Here is a 24170-nt window from a genome sequence, read left to right as displayed (position 1 = left end):
AGCTGGCTCAGGTTTGGGAAACTCCCTAACATCCTCAGCCGTGAAGACTGAAGCAAAGAATCCATTTAGTTTCTCCGCAATGACTTTATCGTCTTCAAGCGCTCCTTTTGTATTTCGATCGTCAAGGGGCCCCACTGGTTGTTTAGCAGGCTTCCTGCTTCTGATGTACTTAAAAAACATTTTGTTATTACCTGTGGAGTTTTTGGCTAGCCGTTCTTCAAACTCCTCTTTGGCTTTTCTTATTACACTCTTGCACTTAAGCTGGCAGTGTTTGTGCTCCTTTCTGTTTGCCTCACTAGGATTTGACTTCCACTTTTTAAAGGAAGTCTTTTTATCTCTCACTGCTTCTTTTACATGGTTGTTAAGCCCCGGTGGCTCTTTTTTAGTTCTTTTACTGTGTTTCTTAATTTGGGGTATGCATTGAAGTTGGGCCTCTATTATGGTGTCTTTAAAAAGAGCCCATGCAACTTGCAGGGATTTCACTTTAGTCACTGTACCTTTTAACTTTTGTTTAACTAACCTCCTCATTTTTGTATAGTTCCCTCTTTTGAAATTAAATGCCACAGTGTTGGGCTGTTGAGGTGTTCTTCCCCCCCACAGGGATGTTGAATGCTATTGTATTATGGTCACTATTTCCAAGCGGTACTGCTATAGTTACCTCTTGGACCAGCTCCTGCGCTCCACTCAGGATTAAATCTAGAGTTGCCTCTCCCCTTGTGGGTTCCCGTACCAGCTGCTCCATGAAGCAGTCATTTAAAGTATCGAGAAATTTTATCTCTGCATTTCATCCTGAAGTGAAATGTTCCCAGTCAATATGGGGATAATTGAAATCCCCCACTATTATTGGGTTCTTAATTTTGATAGCATCTCTAATTTCCCTTAGCATTTCATCATCACTATTACTGTCCTGGTCAGGTGGTCGATAATAGATTCCTAATGTTTTATTTTTATTTGAGTATGACATTTCTATCCATAGCGATTCTATGGAACATGTGGATTCGCTTAAGATTTTTACTTCCTTTGAATCTACATTTTCTTTCACATATAGTGCCACTCCTCCCCCTGCACGACCTGTTCTGTCCTTCCGATATATTTTGTACCCCGGAATGATTGTGTCCCATTGATTGCTCTCAGTCCACCAGGTTTCTGTGATGCCTATTATATCAATATCCTCCTTTATCACAAGGCACTCTAGTTCACCCATCTTATTATTTAGACTTCTGGCATTTGTGTACAAGCACTTTAAAAACTTTTCCCTGTTTATTTGTCTTCCCTTTTCTGATGTGCCAGATTCTTTTTTATGTGACTGTTTATCATCTGATCCGGCCTTTACATTATCCTCTTCCATCCTCTGCTCCTGACTATAACCTGGAGATTCTCTATCATCAGACTCTCCCCTAAGAGAAGTCTATGTCCGATCCACATGCTCCTCTGCAGCAGTCGGCTTTCCCTCATCTCTTAGTTTAAAAACTGCTCTACAACCTTTTTAATGTTTAGTGCCAGCAGTCTGGTTCCACTTTGGTTTAGGTGGAGCCCAGCTCTCCTGTATAGACTCCCCCCATCCCAAAAGTTTCCCCAGTTTCTAATGAATGTAAACCCCTCCTCTCTACACCATCATCTCTGACTGTCTACCTGGCCCTGCGCATGGAACTGGGAGCATTTCTTAGAGGTTAAGTTTAGTTTTGAAAAAAAAGACTGTGTGGGGGGCCTGATAACAGTCTTCAAATATGTTAATGGCTGTTATCAAGAAGACAGAAATCAATTGTTTTCCTTGTCCACTGAATGTAGAACAAGAAGTACTGGGCTTAATTTGCAGCATGGAGATTCAGGTTAGATATTAGGGAAAACTTTCAAACTATAAGGGTACTTTAGCTCTGGAATAGGCTTCCAAGGGAGGTTGTGAAATCCCTATCACTGGAGGTTTTTAAGAACAGGTTGGAGAAACACAGGTCAAGGGTGGTCTAGGTTTACTTGGTCCTACCTCAGCACAGGGGGCTGGAGTTGTTGACTTCTCGAGATCCCTTTCAGCCCATCACTTCTATGAATCCATGACTATATTGAAAAAGCCCCTTAGAACACAGATGGACAAGTGGATGGGTGGATATAATGAGTCTTCTAGGATTGAACAAATCTTCTAAACCAATTTGTCTCAACACAACAGGCCTTGTTTCCTCTCAATTCCTTGCTCATAGGCACTGACTTCCCAAGCAGGAGGCTGGGAGCTCCTCTCCAGTAGCATAGTCACTTATGCTCCTTCTGTTGAGAGCAGAGTTTGGCCCAGATAGTCCGAACAATCTCCCAAGCTATCCTAGAGGCAGTTGAAACTCTTAGGTCACCTCTATTCTCCAAATAATCCACAATACATTCTGATTTTTTCATATCCAATCCGTTCTCTGTGAGGTTAGCATCCATCTGGATCTCCTGTTGTGGGACTAACCAACACCCTCAACTTGAAGAGGTCACTTTTTGATAGTTACCTTATTGGGTGTTAACATGCATTTTCTGTAGTTATTTTCTCAAACTCTGTTATGATGTGTTTGTTTCTGTTTTTTCCACCCCTGATTTTCAGGCAAATCAATGAAATGAAACAGAATGAATATCCAAAGAACCTAACAGTCCAAATCCTCCTTCTGGATGCTGACAACTGTACTTCTGTGAGTAAAACTCAGAACCTACTCATCAGACCAACACTGCATAGAGATCTAGAGGGTATGGGGAGGCTGTTATGCTGATAATGTATCCAGCATCCTTGCTAAAGTAGCTAGACCAGGGGTGGCCAACCTGAGCCTGAGAAGGAGCCAGAATTTATCAATGTACTGTGCCAAAGAGCCACAGTAATACATCAGCAGCCCCCTATCAACCCCCCCATGCCCTCCGGCAGCCCCACCAATCAGCACCTCCCCCTCCCTCCCCACACCTCCTGATCAGCTGTTTTGTGGCCTGCAGGAGGCTCTGGGGTGGAGGGGGGATGAGCAAGGGCACTGCAGGCTCAGGGGAGGGGGCAGGGAGGGATGGAGTGGGGACAGGACCTGTGGCAGAGCCAGGAGTTGAGCAGTGAGCATCCCCTGGCACATTGGAAAGTTGGTGCCTGTAGCTCCAGCCCCAGAATCCGTGCCTATACAAGCAGCCGCACATTAACTTCTGAAGAGCTGCACGTGGCTCCAGAGCCACAGGTTGACCACTCCTGAGCTAGGCCCTACTTGAGAGGGTGTTGAAAGAGGACTCACAATCTATCCTCTGGATTCTTCCATTGGGAGCCCCTTTCAGAGACAGGTCAATTCAGGAAATTAGGAAGTGTTGGCTCAGGCATAATTAGCGTCACCAAAAAAGCTATTTCTGGAGGTTATTTTTGGCCACTTGCTTTAATTTCTTTGCCTTGTGTTACCCCTCATCTTTAGTGGCTACAACCAGGGCAGTGCCTAATAACTCTCATTTCTGGTGCAATAGATGGAATACTTTGTTCCTGGTAGATTCATTGGCAGGGTCACCTCGGTTTATCTGCTGGAGCATTTTCTTGCCTTTTTCATATTCCTGTCACTAAGTTCTACAAAATCCCATTGCATTGCTAGAGTTCTGCACTGTGTTTCACTCCTGTGCTAACAGTGGAGCTGCCAGTTTGGGTTTCATCTCTAGCAGCATGACGTTTAAGTCCCACTGGGATTCTGTGGTTTGCATTTCCATTGTGTTATTTTTGTGTACCATGTTAAAAAAGTGATAGAAAGAAGGTGGTGAGCATTGTTGTTCCATTGTAATATAATTGTGCTTAGGAATGATCCTACTGTATTCCCAGCTTGGTCCAAACCTTCCACGTCCAGTAAAAATACCAGTGTATTATCAAGCTAATAAATTAGTGGTAAAACCTTAACCTTCATGGTGTTATCGTTGCTTCATGTTTGGCAATGTCAGACACTACTCTGCCTAAACAAGTTACAAGAAAGTAGCATCTTGCCTTGATTTTCAAGCCATATGACAATGTTACCAAACCTCAACCCTCGCCATTTCCAGCCCATTAGCTTTCTAAGTACTCTTTGTTTTCCTTGCCTAGACCGCTACAATAAACGTGTCCAACACAGAAACGGCAGACAATGTGATCAAGAGGACAGCTAATCAGCTTGGACTTCCTGTAAGCAGCCACTGCACATCTTGCCAGATATTCTGTTGGAAAGTTGGCAACATCTGTTTTACAGTACGGTACAGATATGATGAAGTCTGGTAAAAATGGACAATGACTGGCTCTAGTTAGCCATTAGAACACTAGTCTTATTCAGACTACAGATAATATGTTTGTGCAGATATAAAGCTTTATAAAAACACACCTCCATGTAAGGGACCAAATTTGTGTAAGTAGATGCAACTCCATTGATTTCCAGAGATTTATACCCACTTCTACCACAGCTGATCTTGGCCAGGAATCTCCAAACAGTTATGAATAAAGCTGTGAAATTACTGAACAAATCATTATTAGTATCAGCTGAGCCTTTGCTAACAGTAGTGGTCCATCACAATATTGAAGAGAGGCAAAACAATATCCCAACAGATTAATGCCAAGGGTAGCTGTGCAATACATTGACTATACATATATGTGAAGCCTCAATTCTTATTAATTATTTAAAAAAATCATTTCTATGGTGTCATAAATTAACATGCAACTTTACATACCCATAGCTCAGGGGTCGGCAACCTTTCAGAAGTGCTGTGCCGAGTCTTCATTTATTCACTATAATTTAAGGTTTTGCGTGCCAGTAATATATTCTAATGTTTTTAGAAGGTCTCTTTCTAGAAGTCTATAATATATAACTAAACTATTGTTGTAGGTAAAGTTAATAAGGTTTCAAAATGTTTAAGAAGCTTCATTTAAAATTAAATTAAAATGCAGAGCCCCCCAGACTGGTAGCCAGGACCCAGGCAGTGTGAGTGCCACTGAAAATCAGCTCGCGTGCTGCCTTCGGCACCTGTGCCATAGGTTGCCTACCCCTGCCATAGCTAGTCATGTTCCTTGCCTCAGAGAGCTTGCAGTCTAAGGCAGAAATGAATATTTCATCTCTTTCTTCAACTTGCATAATGAGTGAACACAAAATACTATGCAAGTCTGCTTGCACTTCATTATGCAAGCTGATGGGAGATAGGAAATACTTGTGTCTGTGTGAATTTGAATAGCAATATTTGTAACCTGACATGTCAGTCAAGGCAAAACGTAGAAACCTTCTGAACTTGAAGGTCCTACTGAGTGTTGCACTCGCCCTTTTGTAGCAAGTAAATGCCACCGTTCCTGAGAGGTCTTGGAATTGAGTGATGATGTCTGATCAATATGTCAAGAGACATCCTGAATCTGAGCCTTCTATGTGGATGTTGGGGAAACCCTAGTTTGTTTTCATCCTTCTGAGTACCTTTCTCTCCCTCTCCCAAACCTTTAACCTTCCTCTGCATGTCAGACAAACAGATTCTGAGAGCTTGTCACTTTTAACCAGGTTGTTTCCCCAGATGTTTACAGCTATTCATTTCCTGACTCTTGGCCTGTTCCACTGTTACCTCTTCCAGTTGTTTTGTGTGCTGTGTCCAGCTGCTCTGGTCCTTCTTTTCAGTCCTTGGTCCCTTTTATATTTTTCCCTTCTCTTCCTCAATCCACAGGGTAGACCAAGTGACTACCATCTCTGGGTAATATCAGGAAAGGATGACCTTGCTTATCCCCTGATTGGTAAGAGCACTTCCATTTTTCATTTAAGTATGGCAGCATGTAGGTGCTGATGTAGCAGGTCAGTGATGATGATGATGATGATGATCAATGAATAAGGGAAGCATCTCTGTCTCTTTGCAAAATCCATCTCAACCTGCATACTGACTCTTTAAAGATCTAGTGTTGCACTCACAATCCATTGTTAAGAAATGCTGTGCACCCCTGGGTGTAAGCTCTTGGCATCTGTCTATCACTTTCAGTTGGTTGCTCCACACACACACAAAGGACTTGCCAGACTGGACTCTATCAATCTGGGCTGAGCATCTCCCACTAGGTCCAGAGTGCCTTCAGCTATTATTGACTTCTTGGGGGAGCAAATCACACCCTAACACCTAAAGCATAACAAGGACTGCGTTTAGCATGTTGTGTTAAATGGTAGCAATGGCTTTCAATCTTGCAGGGGAAGCAGGTCTTGGCAGGTAGGTAAGTGAAGGAAGAAGTGTTTTAAAATGTATTTGTTGGTGATGTTTAAGCCTGCTATCAAGAGCCCAAAGTATTAATGTTTCTTGTTTGGTATTTATTTTTCAAAGCAGTCCAACTCAGATTTAAAGAAATTGTTTTTCAGGCAAGAGGTCATAGCCCATTAAGTAGACGGTTCATTTCACAAGGCTTTTTGTGTTGCTTTAGTCTGAATACCCACTCTAATCTCATAAGGAGACACAGGGCATTTGGGGAATTGTCCTTTGCAAATTGTTTACTTGAAAAGTTGATTTTTTTTTTTTTTTTTTTTACAATTTCTGTTTAGATTATAAAAACTTTGGGAGGTTGGAAGGAAAATAAATGTTCATATTGGGGTTTCAGAGCCAGGGCACTATCAGAGCTTTACGTGAGATGATTTCAGAAATATATCACCACCAAACAAAATAAAACACAGTTTTTTGTCTAATTAATTCCAGGCATTAATCTTAGAAAGTACCGAAGTTGAAGTTTGCAAAAATATATTTTTTTCATATTTGCATCATTGGCAAAAACAAGACAGTGAAGTAAGATTAAATGTACAATTAAAATTAGACAGGGTATTTACTTTGGCAAAGTGTATGAAACAAGTCTCTCCAATCTTTCCCATAGCAATTCATAACAAATTCTATTATTATGTGTGACGCTGTGATAGAATCATATTTAGGGAAGGGCCATTTGGATAAAATAAGAATCAAACCCAACCTGAACTTTTTCTGAAGTTCAGAAAACTTTGGTTATTTGTTTTAGGTTTTATTTTAATATATGTTCAGATCTTTGCGGTTCCTATCAGAGACCAGAATCCCCAAAATACCAGAAGGTACACTGTCCTCCTGATACTTTTAACATGACCAGAGCTATGAAGTACTGATCCTTTTGAAAGAGACAGGCTGCCCTTGTGCTACTCTCGTAAACACAGTTGGAATTCTACATGTGATCTAGCAGTGGGGAGGGAACAAAGAATCACTCTGTGTTATTGCGTGTTACAATGTCCAGATCAAAGTTGCTCTGAAGCAGCTAAACCAGTGCTTCTCAAAGTCGGGCCACTGCTTGTTCAGGGAAACCCACTGGTCAGCCGGGCTGGTTTGTTTACCCGCTGCATCCGCAGGTTAGGCTGATCACGGCTCCCACGGGCTGCGGTTCGCCGCTCAAGGCCAATGGGGCCTGCGGGAAGGGCGGCCAGTACATCCCTCGGCCCATGCCACTTCCCGCAGCCCCCACTAGCCTGGACCAGTGACCACGGCCAGAGGGAGCCGCGATCAGCCGAACCTGCGGATGCAGCAGGTAAACAAACTGTCCCGGCCTGCCAGGGGCTTTCCCTGAACAAGCGGCGGCCCAACTTTGAGAAGCACTGATCTAAACTGCGGGTTGCATATCTGAACAGAACTTTTTAAGGTCCAAGCATCACATCCAATATTTTGACCAATACCCTGAGTGCTAAATTGATGATTAGCTACCTAGGTTAAATCTTTTGAGGTTCAACCATAACATGTAATGGCTTCAGTGATACCCCAATGGATAAATTTTGCACTTGGATACAGTCAGCTTCCAGTGATGCCTGTCAAAATGTATTTCATATGCAGCATAGTTGCAGAAGTATTGGCCCCAGGACATTAGAGAGACAAGGTGGGTGAGTTAATACTGTTTATTGGACCAACTTCTGCTGGTGAGAGAGACAAACTTTCAAGCTAAACTGAGCTCTTCTTCATTTCCCAGACCTGAAGAAGAGCTTTATGTAGCTTGAAAGCTCGTCTCTCTCACCAACAAAAGCTGGTCCAATAAAATATATTACCTCACCCACCTTCTCTCTCTAATGAGTATTTCATCATTTTAAAAAGTAGTTACTTTCCCACTGTTACTGAAATTGAGATGTGGTTTCCTTTCTGGATTCATTCTCCTCTAGGGCTTGAACGCACTGGTTTGTTATTGCAGGCTTGCTCTTAAGAGCTTGTTATCATCATAAGATTGTATTGTAGGGTTGTTTGTGAGCACTTAGCAGCACACATTGGTTTGTGATTGTTGGTGTTTCTCGCAAGTGCTGTCTGAGCATGCTTACTTGTTATGGTCATTAGTGAAGGGAAGCACCTGCTGGATTTTTATTGTAGAGTAGCGTGTGAACACAGGGTAGTGAACGTTAGTATAGGATATGTACTCCCATAAAATCTCAGATGTGTGCCCAACGGTAGCTTGATGCATGTCCCTTTGGTGTCTGTTTAAAGTAAACAGTGTGTGAGCACAGGATAGTGAAAGTTAGTATAGGCTATGTACACCAGTTGGTTGACTGTAGAATACCTCGTGAACACAAGAATTCACACAATGGGTTGCTGTAGTAGGGTAGCTTGTGAGTAGAGGGCAGGGCCGGCTTTAGGAAGTGCGGGGCCCAATTCAAACAGTTTCAACAGGCCCCTGGCAGGGATGACTAAAAAAAAAAATGTTTCAGAGTAGCAGCAGTGTTAGTCTGTATCTGCGAAAAGAACAGGAATACTTGTGGCACCTTAGAGACTAACAAATTTATTTCAGCATACTTCAGCATATTTCAGCCCACAAAAGCCTATGCTGAAATAAATTTGTTAGTCTCTAAGGTGCCACAAGTACTCCTGTTCTTTTTTTTAAAAAAAAAACATGTTAAAAAACATGTGGGGCTGTATTCACTGGACAGTGCTCCAAGTCTTTGGCGGCACTTCGGCGACAGGTCCTTCACTCGCTCCAGGTCCTTGGCGGCACTGAAGGACCCGCCACCAAAGACCCAGAGCAAGCGAAGGACCCACTGCCAAAGTGCCACCGAAGACCCAGAACAAGCGAAGGATCCACCGCTGAAGTGCCAGCCGAAGACCCAGAGCGAGCGAAGAACCTGCCACCGAAGTGCCACTGAAGACCCAGAGCGCCGCCAGGTGAGTAAAAATTAAAAAGGCGCCTCTAGCCAGGGAAGGGATTCTCACTGGGCACGGGGCCCTTTTATGCGCGGGGCCCAATTCTGGGGAATTGGTGGAATAGGCCTAAAGCCGGCCCTGGTAGAGGGACACACATTCTGGTTTGTTACATAGAGGGGTGCACATAGAGTGTTATCTAGGGTGGCTAATTAAGATTGGGCTGGTGGCTTTTGACTGATTGATTGATTTTAAAAACAGTCCTGACCTATTTATGGGGGGGATGTAAATAGTGACACCCCCATAAAAACACAAATGTGTGCCCAAAGGTAGATGGATCAAGCTTGATGCATGTCCCTTTGGTGTCTGTTTAAAGTAAATAAAATTATATTGTCTTTCCAAATGAGATTGTATTCACATCTGATAATGTGAAACCATTAAGAAAACAATTCTCCCCATCCTTCAGTGCATACATACACATGTGCTCACACACTCAGCAAGAGTCAGCCTCCATCCTTCAGGAACCTTTTTCATATCTCCAATGGCCAATATTACAATGGGTTACCAAACCCAGGAAGGTCTTAAAGTAAACTTTCCACCTTCCACTGCCACTACAAATAAACAAGCTCAGAATGTGTGCCTCGGGGAGGGGTGTGTGGTTAATAGATAGTGCACTGGACTGAGAGTCAGGAGAGAAGGGGGATCTATTCCCAGCTCTGCCACTGGCCAGCTGTGTGACCTTGGACAAGTCACTTTGCCTTTCTGTTTTCCCTCCCACCCTTGTCCGTCCTATCTGTTCATGTAACTCAAACCTGGGGCCTCTGGAGCTAAATGCATGAGCCTCAAGCCATATGGCACTTAGCTAGGGCTGTAGAGTAGACTCATTAATCTCTCTCTAAGTGGTCTCAGTGTCACTCGAGGGGACAGAACACCACACCCAGGAGGTGTGTGGGTTACATTTAAACTGTAAACTCTTCACAATGGGGTTCATTTCTCACTATTTTTATGCAGGCCTAGCACAGTAGGGCCCAATCCTAGTTGGTGCCTCTAAGCACTACTGTAATTCAAATCTTAATAATGATGTGTTCCTCTGTATTCAGATTTGGGAAGGCTGAGGCATGAATGCCTAGTGAGGCCATCCAGCATATCATTTTAAATCTAAGAGTTGCTGCATTGATCTTTACACTCCTGTCTGTGTTCTTCAAGGCAACTTCTCACATCTGAAAAAGCAACTGAACCTTCACTTTTATCCTTCTCCATTTTTCGTTAGATTTCTTTTCCCCTACTGAATGTCATTCTCGTCTAATGTCCCTCTAAGCTGCGTGGCCATGCAGCAGCCTATTAAGCCCCACGCAGGCACTCAGCTGCAGTGAAGAGAGATGCCTCTCCTCCAGCCCTGGACCTACCACAGCGGGGAGAGGTTCCCCTCCCCCAGCCCCAACCAACCCAGCTCTGCCCCAGAGCTGCTGCAGCCAGGGGAGAGGTGCCTATCCCACGGCACCAGCCCTGGAGCTACCGTGGCAGGGAGAGGCACCTATCTGCCCCAGCTCAGGTGCTGCTGCGGGGACAGAGAGCTGGGGGGAGTCCTCTCTTCCCCCCTGTAGCCCCGGTGCAGCCTGAACCCCAAACCCTTCATCCCCAGCCCCACCCCAGAGCCTTCACCCACAGCCAAAGTCCTCATCCCCTCTCTTCCCCTGCATCTCAACCCTCTGCCCCAGGCCTGAGCCACCTATCACACTCCAAACCCCTCAGCCACACCCCCACCACATGAATTTTGTTATGTGCACCAATAAGGAGGTGATTTGTCACACATGACCTCCATATTGGTGCACATAACAAAATTCATTCCGCACATGCGTGGGAAAAATTAGAGAGAACACTGGCGCTCGTGCAAGGTTCTAGGCTGAAACCCTGTTCAGCCAAACTTTTCTCTTTACCCCAGAGCATGTGCAGCATTGGCACAGCAGAGCCAATTGGCTTCCCCAAATCCTTGCCACTCAGCAGTGCACCTCACCTCTGACCTAGAGGAAAGCACATCAAGGAGTAATAGCAGGGCTCAGTCTCCATGGCCCATTCAGTCCTTGGACTCTGGTGAGATTGCCACCAACTCACTGCTGTGGAAGTTGAGAGATGTGGATGTCTGACAACTATAAACCAAACTGGGTCCCCTAATTGCTTTCACAGCATAAAATTCATGAGTTCTGCATCCTCACCTGGTCTTTCTGTGGCTCTTGTCGCAACAGGTCATGAGCATCCTTTCAGCATCATACTTAGCTGCCTCCGAGACTCTGTTGACCAACACCAAGGAACCAACAACAACACACTCCTAGCTGATGGGACAGAGGCTGCCATCTTGGATCAGCTTCCCAAGGACAGGCAGTGTCAGTTCATCCTGAAACCCAGGCCCCAAGCTCCAAGGCAGCTGAGGAGAGGTGAGAGCCCAGATGATACTGTGTGTCCCTTCAAAGGACTTGGGAGCTCTCCCTGTGGCAGTTGCTGACTTTCTGTTGCATTATGTTTTTATTTTAGAGAGACACTCTCAGCTTGACTATATCTGCAGTGAAAGGAGGGTTGATTTTGTCATTTCATAAATCAGAGCCTGTTCCTGGTCCCTCTGAACATACGTTGACTTCTGTGGTAGCAGGACTTCACCCTTAACCATTACTTTGGCTCTCATTACCAAATTTTAGGTACTTGGTTAGCATTCAAAAGAAAGTTACGATCCCCTTGGATGAATTGCTATGCTCCACACACAGTGTCACCAAAGAGACCATATACAGCTCTCTGACCAGGTCTTCCCAAGACGCATAGGAGACATGTTGTCTCTGAGGTCTTTGTTTATTGACTGGCTAATGGTTTACCGATGCCTTGAACTCAGCATGTAATAACAGCCATGTTAGAGCCATTCAAATGATACAAGAATTATCCATGACAAATTTATTTGCCAATTGACAAAAAATGCGCCAGTAGTTTCTTAGATGAATATTATTTGACCCTCTATAGAGCTGCACACGTAATAAAAAAGATGATTCACAGATAACGTATTCACCAACCAGGGCCGGCTCCAGGCCACAGCACGCCAAGCGCGTACTTGGGGCGGCATGCCGCAGGGGGCGCTCCACCGGTTGCTGGGAGGGCAGCAGGCAGCTCTGGTGGAGCTGCCGCAGGCGTGGCTGCGGACGGTCCGCCGGTCCCGCGACTCCGGTGGACCTCCCGCAGACACGCCTGTGGAGCTGCACCAGAGCCGCAGGACCAGCTGACCGTCCACAGAAACGCCTACAGGAGGTCCACCAGAGCCGCAGGACCGGCGAGCCGCAGAGTGCCCCCCGCGGCATGCCGCCATGCTTGGGGCGGCGAAATTGCTAGAGCCGGCCCTGTCACCAACAGATAGAATAAGTTAATCACTCAGGGCTGAATGCACAAAAGAAGTTAGGTGCTGAAGTCCGTGTTTTAGACGCCTAAGTTCCAATTTCAGGTTCACTGTGATGAACAAAACTCCTGCTGAACCTTGAAAGTGCCTAAACTCATCTACCACCTAAGTTTTTGCACTAAAGTTCCCTAGGTGCCTATGTTTCTCACTCTGGGTATATGCATGGCTGCCTGCCTGTGGGCATTCAGGGGCCTGTCTCCCAACTAAGTCCTGGAGTGATTCCCAAAACAGGGGAAGAGAGGCACTTGCCAGCCTAACTCACCTGATCTGATAGGTGTGCTCAGGGGCTGCCTACCAGGTCCACCCCCCTTAGGTGAGCTTACATGATGCAGTAGCCTCTCCCCCCAATAACATTTTTAACCCACAGTGCAACAGCTTCTACTTGGGAGACTGAAGGACTCCCTGTATATGTAAAATATCCCACAGCCCAGTGAGTAGGGCACTCACTTGAGAGGTGGCAGATCTCTCTTCAAAGAGGGGAACTTGAACTGTTGATCTCCCGCATCCCAGGAGAGTACCCTGACCACTGGGCTCCTCCTCTCCTCCATCTCCCACCTGCGTGTTGCTAAGATGGTACAGGCTCCTTAAATCAAAAGGGGGTTCCCAGCTAAGAATCAGGAACAGAGTTAGGCACTTCCCAGCAGCTTGGACTTAGGCACCTATCTCTTAGAAAGGGGTGGAGATTAGTACCAACCCCCCCCCCCGCCACTGGCTCCCCACCCAGCCTGCTGGCTTTTGTGATTTGCATTCTAAGGTGGCTAGCTCTCCCCCGTCACTGTATAGGAGCCTAGGCACCTAACTCGGGCATTGTGAATAGCAGTGATTTCCCCAAGCCCCTAAAAATGACGCATCGTGGCACACTGCATCACAGCGACTAACTCCTTTGGAACATTCAGCCCTCAAAGTGCTAGGGAATATACCCAGCCCCAAGCTACTCGCTGCACTGCAGTAAGGAGACACATGACTGAATGGCGTCCCCAGCATTAAGGCCGCGCAGCCCTTCTTCGCCGCAGATAAATGACTGTTGTTATCATTACTAACGTTTATTATGGTAGTGCCGAAGGGCCAGCCAAGAATGGGCCCCATCGTGCTAGATGCTGTCTATGCAATGGCATATTTGTAAACTATTTGCCCTGTGGGTTTTCATTGGGTGACTGACCTTACTCTGCCCACTGGATTTAAGAGACTTCTCCCAGTCAAGACTCCCATATAGTTCCAGTCCATGACATAGAAACTTTGACATTACATGTCCCTGTAATAGATATAAACCCATCTGCATGACTCTAACCCCCACCCTGTGGCTAATGCACAGTCCTTGCACAATGAGCACACTGTAACGCAAGGGGCTCTTGGCTATTTCAGAATCCTTGCAGAAGCACACCAAGAGGAAGAAATCTTTGATTGACTGGGCTTTGCGCCGGACCACCAGCACCCCCACAGGCAGCCCAGTATCACATTCTCCCCCCACTCCACGGAAACTCTTCGGCCTGTCTTTGTCCTCTGTGTGTCCTGATGGAATCCTCCCCAAGCCTATTATGGTAAGAGGGCGGTTATGTCATGAATCCCAGCATGAGTTTGACTATATCATCTATCAACCCACCTCTGTCTCAGTCATCTGTGGTATCTCTGAGGCTCCCATCACCCAGGTGTGTATGGGGGGAGGAGGAGTAGTCCTCTGCTGTGCGATAACATTGATTCAGTACTCATTCAAAATCATGAACAAAAGCATCCCCTACAGAGTCACCCATAGCACTTCCTGTACCATCTAGGTTTCCTTGAGGATCTCCTATCTAATGCTGACCAGCTGTCATAACCTTAGTCCCAGATTTGGACCTTAGCGTCCAAAATATGGGGGTTAGCATGAAAACCTCCAAGCTTAGTTACCAGCTTGGACCTGGTACTTGCTGCCACCACCCAAAAAATTAGAGTGTTTTGGGGCACTCTGGTCCCTCTGTTAGCATGAAAACCTCCAAGCTTAGTTACCAGCTTGGACCTGGTACTTGCTGCCACCACCCAAAAAATTAGAGTGTTTTGGGGCACTCTGGTCCCTCTGAAAAACCTTCCCTGGGGACCCCAAGACCCAAATCCCTTGAGTCTCACAACAAAGGGAAATAATCCTTTTTCCCTTCCCCCCTCCAGGTGCTCCTGGAGAGATACACAGACACAAGCTCTGTGAAACTACACAGAGTGACTCCCCCTCTCCGTTCCCAATCCTGGAAACCAAAAGCACTTTCCTATTCCCCCAGAGGGAATGCAAAATCAGGCTAGCAAATCCAACACACAGATCTCCCCTGATTTTTTCCTCCCACCAATTCCCTGGTGAGTACAGACTCAATTTCCCTGAAGTAAAGAAAAAACTCCAACAGGTCTTAAAAGAAAGCTTTATATAAAAAGAAAGAAAAATACATACAAATGGTCTCTCTGTATTAAGATGATACAATACAGGGTCAATTGCTTAAAAGAATATTGAATAAACAGCCTTATTCAAAAAGAATACAAATCAAAGCACTCCAGCACTTATATTCATGCAAATACCAAAGAAAAGAAACCATATAACTTACTATCTGATCTCTTTGTCCTTACACTTAGAAACAGAAGACTAGAAAGTAGAAACTACTTCTCCAAAGCTCAGAGAAAGCAGGCAGACAGAGAACAAAGAACCAGACACAAACTTCCCTCCACCCAGAGTTGAAAAAATCCGGTTTCCTGATTGGTCCTCTGGTCAGGTGCTTCAGGTGGAAGAGACATTAACCCTTAGCTATCTGTTTATGACACCAGCCTTAGCCCTGCTTAGTTTGTGAGGTCTGACACAATATGGGTTCAGTTGATAAACCCTTTTAAATCTATCTTGGGGCTGGGCTTTCTCCTAGGACATGCTGCTTCTGCTGTACCATGAAGGTCCCTCCACAAGGGGCATTTTCAGGCGCTCCGCCAATGCCAAGATCTGCAAGGAACTGAAAGAGAAATTGAACTCTGGAGATGATGTCCAGGTGGATGGCGAGTCAGTCTTTGTGGCTGCAGCAGTCATCACTGTAAGTTACTCCAAGCAATACTGCCCTCTGGGCTAAAACCATACCCTAGCACAGCACTTTGCATTCAGTGAGGGAAGTAACATGATCCTGCCAGCCAGGGGAAAGCATTTTTAATTGGGCACATTCTGCATACGCCGCCCCCATCTCATGGCTGGGTACATGTAAGAAAGGAGACGTGCCCCTGCATGAATGAAGATTTGCTGCCTTAATGGTCTTTAACATGCAGAAAGGAATATTGCCCTCAGGCCAGTATCCCTTTTTGTACCTTCAAATGCAGTGCTTCTCAAACTTTTGTACTGGTGACCCCTTTCACATAGCAAGCCTCTGAGTGTGACCCCACCCCCCTTATAACTTAAAAACACTTTTTATATATTTAAGACCATTATAAATGCTGGAGGCAAAGCGGGATTGGGGATGGAGGTTGATAGCTCACAACCCCCCATGTAACAACCTCTTGACCCCCTGAGGGGTCCCGATCCCCAGTTTGAGAATCCTTGTTCTAATGCAAAACTACAGCAGAACCTCAGACAGCAAGGGGTTAAACTGATCAGGGCTATGTCTGCACTGCAGAGTTAACTTGAATTACCTACATTCAAGTTATTCCTGTCAAGTTAACCTAGCTCAAGTGCAAGCAGCCAGACTGCAGTACAACATTTGAGCTGCTGTGTCCACACGGCACTGCTTTCATTGGTGTATGTCGCTAGGACTTTGGGGAGTTCTTTGTGCTACAGCAAGCGGAGCTGCTCTGTGAATTATTTCCCAGTGAATTGTGGAAGAACTTGTGGGAAGGCACTAGAGGACTGAGGTGTAAATGAGATGAGAATAGTTCAGGCCTGCACTTGAAATCTGTTCCCAGTTCTCCACTTGTTGGCCAGCCTACAGGGTAGAAATCTCCCCAGGTCACTGTTTGCTTGAGGGGGGCATTCAGACTGATTCCAATTCAAGCCATATATTAGGCTGTGGAATAGTATCCCAAGGGAAGTGATAGAAACTCCATTGTTTGGACATTTAAATATGGACTAGACACACCTGTGGCAAATGTACAGTACTATGAAGAATAATCCAGCTTTGGCCAATGGATGGATTAGATGGTCCTTTTCCTTCTACGATACACAGACCAAGTCTGTTTGCAGTGCTGCATGCATGGGGAGCAGGGAGGCCTTGTGGGAATTGATTTGTGTCACATTTCATTTTATCTTATGTTTAATAAAAATGAACATTTATGCATCATGAAACAAACAATTCAAAACTGACCAGACTACTCTGCATATATATATTTAATTCAGGATTTTCTACGAAATATACCTGATAGTGTTCTATCCTCAGACATGCACGGGCTGTGGATGGAAGCCGTGGACACAGTAAATCGAGGGCATAAGATTGAAGCCATCAAAAGGTATGTAAATGTCCCACTGTGTCTCTCTTGAGGAGGCATGTATCATTTCCACCCACACAGCATAGTTACCATGTTCTAAGAGACTCCTCATATTGCTCTAGTCCAGCTCACTCCTCTTGATCCACTGGCTGCTGATGCCTATGAATGCCAGTTGCTAGCAGAGTTGGTCAGAACATTTTCGTCAAAACAATTTTTTAGTGAAAGGTGTTGACATTTTTGACAAAATTGTTCATGAGATTTTTTTTCTTTACCAAACCTCTGCCCTGCCCCCTACCAAAAAAAAAATCTTTTCTGATGATCAGCCATAATTACTAGAATTCAAGCAAAGAAAAGACAGTGATTTGATCTCAGTGGTACCATTGGGTATAAATGGAATTAGATGCTTAACTGTGGTGGTTCTTTCTTGCATGCACAAAGTTAAAATGATAGCCACATCAGTGTGATAGTCAGGAAGGAGTAGCCTGCCAGACATAGTATCAGGACCTGATGAGTTTATTTACCTGCCTCAGACCGGCACATTGAGCAGTACTTGTCCATTAACATCACATGGGCATAACCTATATATCAAATCTCTTCCTATACCTGGCTGAGCACAGGGGAAGGGGTTTAAACGGTAAGTTTGGCTGGTCCTCCTTCCCCTCAGATCTCTGTACCATAAGTCCTAGCAAAATGCATCACTGTTTGTGCTGCTGGCATTAGTCTGTATGTGTGTCCTCCAGCATGTGCTGAGGCACTATGGACTGAAGTCCAAATTTTCCCAGAATGCATTAGACAGCATGGTAGGGGTGATTGCACAAACATGATAGCGACATAACTGTGTGGTGAATGTAACTCAATCCTATTTGTTGTAGAGGGGTCAGCTGAGTGTGTCACAAACAGGTTACAAAAATGCCATTGTACCTGTAGTATAGGCAGGGCTTTTGAAAGTCAATTGTCATTTTTGGGGACCAGGTTTTACAAGCTCCTTGTTTTGCTTTGTTTCTTTTCCCTGGACAGTTTGGTGAAGCAGCTCCCAGAAGCCAACCTCATTTTACTCAGACACCTGTTCGGAGTCCTGCATCAGATTGAGCAGAATTCAGGGGAGAATCAGATGAATGCATTTAACCTGGCTCTTTGCATAGCTCCCAACATGCTATGGCTTCCTAGCCCCACTGGGCCTGAAGAGGAAAGCAGGTCTACAAAAAAGGTAAATACTCTTGGTGGGATTCTGCCCATGATTTTCTTCCCGTCTCCTATGACATATTCCTCTGCAGCCTACAAAGGAACTATAGGGTTAAACTACTTTAGATAAGTAGTAATTTACCCCCTTTTAGCCCCACCACCCTGTGCAGATTGTTGTGGGGTGACTTGACCACCAAGGTTCTCCAGGGATGGAGGCACCAAAAGAAGTTATGATCTGCTCTAACAAATGGACTTCCCTGCTGGACGTCTTGTGCTGGGAGTGGCTAGGAGGGCACTTAGCATCTCGAACTGTGTTCCCATCTAGAATATCTAATAATGGTGGCACTATCCTGCAGAGAGGAACAAATCTAACATCATGACACATATTGCCTGTGATATGATGACAATAATAATTAGGACCACAGGATTTGCTGTATCAGCTCACCCTTCTTTAGTCCAGCTTCTTGCCTCCGGCTATGACTAATACACAAGCATCCAAGCTAGAAGAGATGCTTCCTAGCTTTCTGAGCCAAAAAGAAGCTTCTGGATTAAGTGTTGCATTTGTGCAGAGAAAGGCATCATCATATTTTCTCCCTGGGCTAATTTGTCTTGGAGGATAATAAAGGTGGATATATTTTCTCCGAACTGACCCTAGTGTTTCCTCTCCTTTGGCAGGTGGCCATGTTAGTGCAGTTCCTGATTGAAAACTCAGCAGAAATTTTTGGAGGTGACATCACTTCGCTGTTTCAAAGACCAGACAAAGAAAAGTCAAAAAGCTCTGAGGATTTCCTGGGTAAGGCTGTGGCACTTCCCCAGAGATGTCTGGTCACTCACAACCACTGTCAAATGCCTCTTACAAAGAAGGCTACAATTCCCACACTCCTTGTCCAGTGAAAACTAAAAGAGGGGACTCATTCTCAGCCAGTCCTTTCCCCCTACTTCCTACCTATGTTTTGACGAGGGCATTGGAGGATGCAGGCACAGCACCTCGGATATGCATCCCTATTTGGCTGGCTTTCCCCTTCTCCATTACCCTGCTGCTGTTTCCAGCTCCTCCAGGTTTGACAGACAATTTGCCTCAGAATTCATGGAGCAAGCACCATTTCCCAACAGCTTTTTTTTTTTAAAGTGAAACAGTTTAAACCGATTTTCTAAAATTAGACTTGGTAAGTCAGAATTTAAAGGGATCCATTTGCCTCTACTGAATACACACAGACTGTGGTCTAATGATGAGAGCCTGAGTCTTGTGAGCCAGGATTCTGGGGTTCCATTTCCACTTCTGCCACAGACTTGCCGGGTAGCCTTGAGAAAATCATTTCCCCACTCCAGGCCTCAGTTTCCCCAACTGTAAAACACGGTGGATAATTCTCTTTCTGCCTCACGGAAGTCTTGTGAGAATTAATTAATTAATTAATTAACATTCATAAAGCACTTGAAGATCTGCAAAGAGCAGGTACTCGGTTGTTTCAGTTGTAGTAGTAAATGCAGTAGAGTATGGCTGCAGTTTGAGCTGGGGGAGTGAGAATCTGCGATGCTGGACACACACTCAGGACAGCTGGCCTTTTCTGTCGCTCACACCACCACAGCTACCCTCTATTTTTAGCACACTAGCTCAATCAGAGCTAGCATGGGTTTGTCTCCTCAAGCTGGATATCGCCTGCAGCTCTAAGTGCAGACATACCCTTTGGTACCTAGTTGATAGGCACTTTGGCATGTAGATAGGAACACAGATAATTATGTGCATTTCTGTAGAATTGCAAAGAGTTAATTTGCATTCTCTCTGCATGTCTTCCCCAGGTATTGGCATGGCTCAGCACACTGATTCCTCTGATGAGATGGAGTTTGCTGCCTGTGACCAGGAAAGACCAAACCATCATCGCGTGCCTGAAGCCGTCTCCATGTTTGACCCATCCAGTGGTTTGTTACTTGAAGAGGAGCAGGAAGACTGGGATCTGTTTAGTGAGATCACTGCCTGCTACCAAAGCAAAACCAGGAAGAATGCCAGTGCAGACAGCTATGACCTCCTCGAGGAAGAGGGCTCCTTCTGCTCCATTGACTCGATACGTTCACTGAGTCCTGCGAGGGATCGGTGCTCTTCTGAGCCCAGTGTCTGCCTCAGCTCTCAGCTCCCCACCCAGTGCCATGAGCCGGTGGCTCGCCAGTCCAGCTGTGATGCCACCATCATGCATAGTCACAATGATTACATCCAGAGGCTCAAGCAGCTGCAGCTGGAGAGTCAGAAGCTGATTGATGAGGGCCTGAGCCCTGGGCTGAATAAGACCAGGCAGAATTTCTGTCAATCACCTCAGACCAGCTCTAGGGTGAAGAAGCTCAGCCTTCAGAAAACCAGCCTGTCCAACAGGTCCAGCTTCTCCAGCCTTTCCTCGACAACCACTTCCCCTTCAGCGTCCTCACTAAGCTCCTTAGACAGCGCTTTCTCCTACTGCTCTGAGTCCTCAGCCTTCAGCCCCACAGATGTCTCCTCCCTGCCTTTCATGTTTGGCACTTCCACCCGACTCCACGCCTTGTCTCCAAAGACAGCACAGAGGTCCCTGAAAGAATGGAAAAAGCCCTTGATATCTCCTTTGCCCTTGAACCCTTGTGACTTGGACTCATGGAGCAAGTCTGAGCAGAGGGACATGGGGAGCAGTCATACCATTGAGGAAGTGAAGGGCTTTGTGCCCATCAATGGGGCAGCCATGGGAAGCCTGTTAAATGAGAGTGACTGGGAGGAAGAGGAAAGACAAGTGAAATGTGCCAGGGGCTCTGGACAAGCTCTCAGAAACCAATGTTATTTCAAGGAGTCTGAATGTAAAATAGACCCCCCCACTCATATCCCAACCAATGAGAGCTCATCAGCGATTGGCCAGCAAGGGCCCAGGGAGAAATCAGTTAAGCACATTGAGATAAAAGGCCCGGAGGTTTCCCCTCCCAGGCAGGAAAGCCTGAAGCGCACCAAGATAACCTTTTACATGGCCCCAAATAAAGGAAGCCCACAGGGGTCTCCAATGGAACAGGAGGATGAGGGTTTCTCAGTGAGCGTCCATAGCACCAAATCAAACAGCAGCAGTGACCAAAACAAGTCCAAGAGTCAACAAACAGTAAGAGTCCAAATACCCCAGACACTGTTTTATGGGCAGAACACCCCTTTGGTGCTGCAGTCTGTCTCTAGGAGATACCATCATGAAGCAACGAGCCAGCGGCTGCAGGTGGAGTGCAAAGAGACTCCCCAAAGCATTCCCCCTGCAGAGGGGCTGATGGACGATGCTCAGCAAGTGGAATCTGCCAAAAGCCACAGGAAAAGCGTCAACGCCTTCAGCCACACTATCCGCATCATCCTCCCAGCCTCCATCCGCAACACCGTCAGGGAATACTTCAAGCACGATGAGGCTAAGAACTGCCATGCAGCGGATGCAGAAGCTGTGGAGAGCGAACTCATCCGGGGCAGAGTGGAGTGGCTCAAAAGCCAACCACACACGGATGTATCTCCAGAGGAGTGCGAGAAAGTGGCATTTGCAGAAGAGACATTTGTCTAGGAGAGGAGAGAGTGGGAACTGTGATTGTTTTTTGTACAGCATGTTGGGAAAATGTTCTGTAAAATACAATCAAGGTGTGAAGAATCTAACAGACTGTGGGGTCAGTAAGTGTGAAGTGATGCTAATGTGTAATTAATGTTTGGGTTTGGGTTTTTTTTATTCTTTGCTACCTTTTTTCTACAAAAGGTACTTAACTGACCAGTGCCCAGTGGGCTGAATCCTCCCCTAGAGTTTTAAATTAACTGAATTGTACAGAGACCTTCATCTGAATTTCAAGCTCTCCTGATAGTTTTGTCTCAAGTCATAAGCGTGTGTGGGTGAGTGGAGGGCTTGAACAGCAAACTTATCTTACATTTCATTAAAAAAAAAATCATGATGGATCCTTGACAGTGGAGCAAAGCTTTGAGTCACCCTGCAAATTTTTTAAGTTTGTACAAAACTCCACAATGTTGTTAATTTTTTGTCACCAATTTTTATTGAAATCCAAAGTATGATGCTTCACCCCAACTCAAAATGCACAGCTAGTTCTTCTTTCTCTAACCTCCTTGTCCCCCCCATAGTTTGGCTTAAAATTGAACAGTTTTCTTTGTTGATTGAGGCTGGGATTTCCAAGGCACCTAAGGGAATCACTAGCCCAATTTCCATTGAGTTAAAGGATTAGGCACCTTGAAAATTGCAATATTAATCTGTTATTGTGCATCCACTTTCTCTTCTTCTGGCTTTTCCCAGCAAGTATTTGGTTCAGATCCTAAGCTTGTGTAAACGGTTATGGCTCCACTGTCTTCGATGGAACTACAGTAGAACCTCAGAGTTACGAACATCTGGGGAATGGAGATTGTTCATAACTCTGAAATGTTTGTAACTCTGAACAAAACGTTATAGTTGTTCTTTCAAAAACTTGCAACTGAACATTGACTTAATACAGCTTTGAAACTTTACTATGCAGAAGAAAAATGTTGCTTTTAACCCTCTTAATTTAAATGAAACAAGCACAGAAACTGTTTCCTGACCTTCTCAAATCTTTTTAAACTTTCCCTTTATTTTTTTAGTAGTTTATATTTAATACAGTACAGTACTGTACTGTATTTGCCTTTTTTTTCTTTGCTGCTGCCTGATTGCATACTTTTGGTTCCAAATGAGATGTGTGGTTGACTGGTCAATTTGTAACCCTGATGTTCGTAATTCTGAGGTTCTACTCTATGACAATTTACACTAGCTGAGGGTCTGCTCCTTGGTTCTTCTCAGCGAGTGGCTGGTCCTATATAAGTGTCCTGGATGAAATAATTATTTCCTGGGGACTTTAACTGATGGTGAAATTTCAAAAACTCCCTTCTCAGATATAGAGGCAGTGAATGTGGGGATCCTAATTAAATCCTTAACCATTCTTATGAGGAGTTGAGTGTGATTCGGTTTTGGCATGATGTCCAAGGAGTTGTGGAAGTAGTTGAGAAGTGTTGCCGAGTGGATACTGAAGTAAAATCCTCTCTGGCCAGAAAGCTGCCATGCAGTCCGAGTACTGGACTGCATACCGCTGAGAAAACAGCAGCTGTTAGACAGTTACAGCTTCCCCGAGTAGTGATTAATTCCCACTCAGTGAAGTGCATGCACCAATGTGTCGACTGACTGCAGCAGGCCTGGATCTGGGGATAAGTACAAATGATGTGAGTTTTAGAGAGGATTTAATAATGAAGCTGCCAGTGATTCATCAGGACAGGAAACGTGAAAACATAGTCTCAGAGCATCTGAACTACTGCGTTCAATGAGCCGTCCTGAAATCCTCAGCTAGGTCAGATCCGTTCAAACTTGTTTAGAAGGTAAGGATGCTGCAGCTCACTTCCAAAGAGGCTGCCACCTTAGTTTGATGGAGGTTAGGAATCACAAGTTTCTATAGATGGGAGAAGTCACAAAGGTTAAAGGTTTGTGGGTGTTTGGTTTGAATGTTTTGCAGGAGTTTTCAAAGCTGGTCCCCACACTGCCACACCCATCATGTTAAAGTAAAAGTAGGGAGGACAGAGAAGAGAAAAGCAGAGCCCAAGGAATTTGTGCATCTCTGTTCACTGCTTTAGGGCCTGATCCTTCACAGTGCTAAGTGGTTCCTACAAGTGACTGAGCACTTCCCTTTCCCACTGCTGGAGCTGCTCAGCACCTCACAGGATTGGACCCTAATGCAGAGGGAGGTAATGTCTAATCAGTTGAAATCACCATCACTGCTCTGATCAATGCCCCTGGAAATCACGAGGGAAGAAGCTTGTCCCATGCTCTTTGGCTGTTCCTGGTAAATTGCATGTCATCAGAGGAGAAGGTGAGCACAATAGCCCATTTTCCAAGGTGTACTGAGCTCAGTTGGGTACATGTAGCTTTTGACACAATCTGTGGCTCCTCTTATTCCTGGCTAACCTTGATGGCCTTTGCCTGACGAAAGATGTATATAATTGTACTACAAAAAGCCCACGATCGTTTCCCTCACACATGCTCACTGAAGAGATGTACACCTTCTTTTCCCAAGCTATGGTTGTAATTATTTCAATAAAAGAAACACAGCTTTGTTTGTCATTTAA

The 24170-nt window shown here is 45.2% G+C and overlaps 1 protein-coding gene across 1 annotated transcript in view; it reads left to right on the top strand.

Annotated features, from left to right (window-relative positions):
* The window catches only part of LOC127056588 (rho GTPase-activating protein 20-like), a 65937-nt gene extending 41767 nt beyond the window's left edge, over nucleotides 1–24170 (top strand). Inside the window, exons 6-15 of the mRNA XM_050964624.1 lie at nucleotides 2570–2654; nucleotides 4046–4123; nucleotides 5629–5695; nucleotides 11301–11489; nucleotides 13850–14025; nucleotides 15358–15519; nucleotides 16806–16915; nucleotides 17912–18101; nucleotides 18752–18869; nucleotides 19874–24170. Of these exons, the coding sequence (XP_050820581.1) occupies nucleotides 2570–2654; nucleotides 4046–4123; nucleotides 5629–5695; nucleotides 11301–11489; nucleotides 13850–14025; nucleotides 15358–15519; nucleotides 16806–16915; nucleotides 17912–18101; nucleotides 18752–18869; nucleotides 19874–21612 (2914 nt within the window). The 3' untranslated portion in view covers nucleotides 21613–24170. The remainder of the gene's footprint in view (nucleotides 1–2569; nucleotides 2655–4045; nucleotides 4124–5628; nucleotides 5696–11300; nucleotides 11490–13849; nucleotides 14026–15357; nucleotides 15520–16805; nucleotides 16916–17911; nucleotides 18102–18751; nucleotides 18870–19873) is intronic.

The sequence above is a fragment of the Gopherus flavomarginatus genome, chromosome 8, assembly GCF_025201925.1.
Source record: "Gopherus flavomarginatus isolate rGopFla2 chromosome 8, rGopFla2.mat.asm, whole genome shotgun sequence".
In the NCBI taxonomy this organism is placed as follows: domain Eukaryota; kingdom Metazoa; phylum Chordata; order Testudines; family Testudinidae; genus Gopherus; species Gopherus flavomarginatus.
Note: the sequence above shows the minus strand (reverse complement) of the source record. Positions and strands in the feature narration are given on the sequence as shown.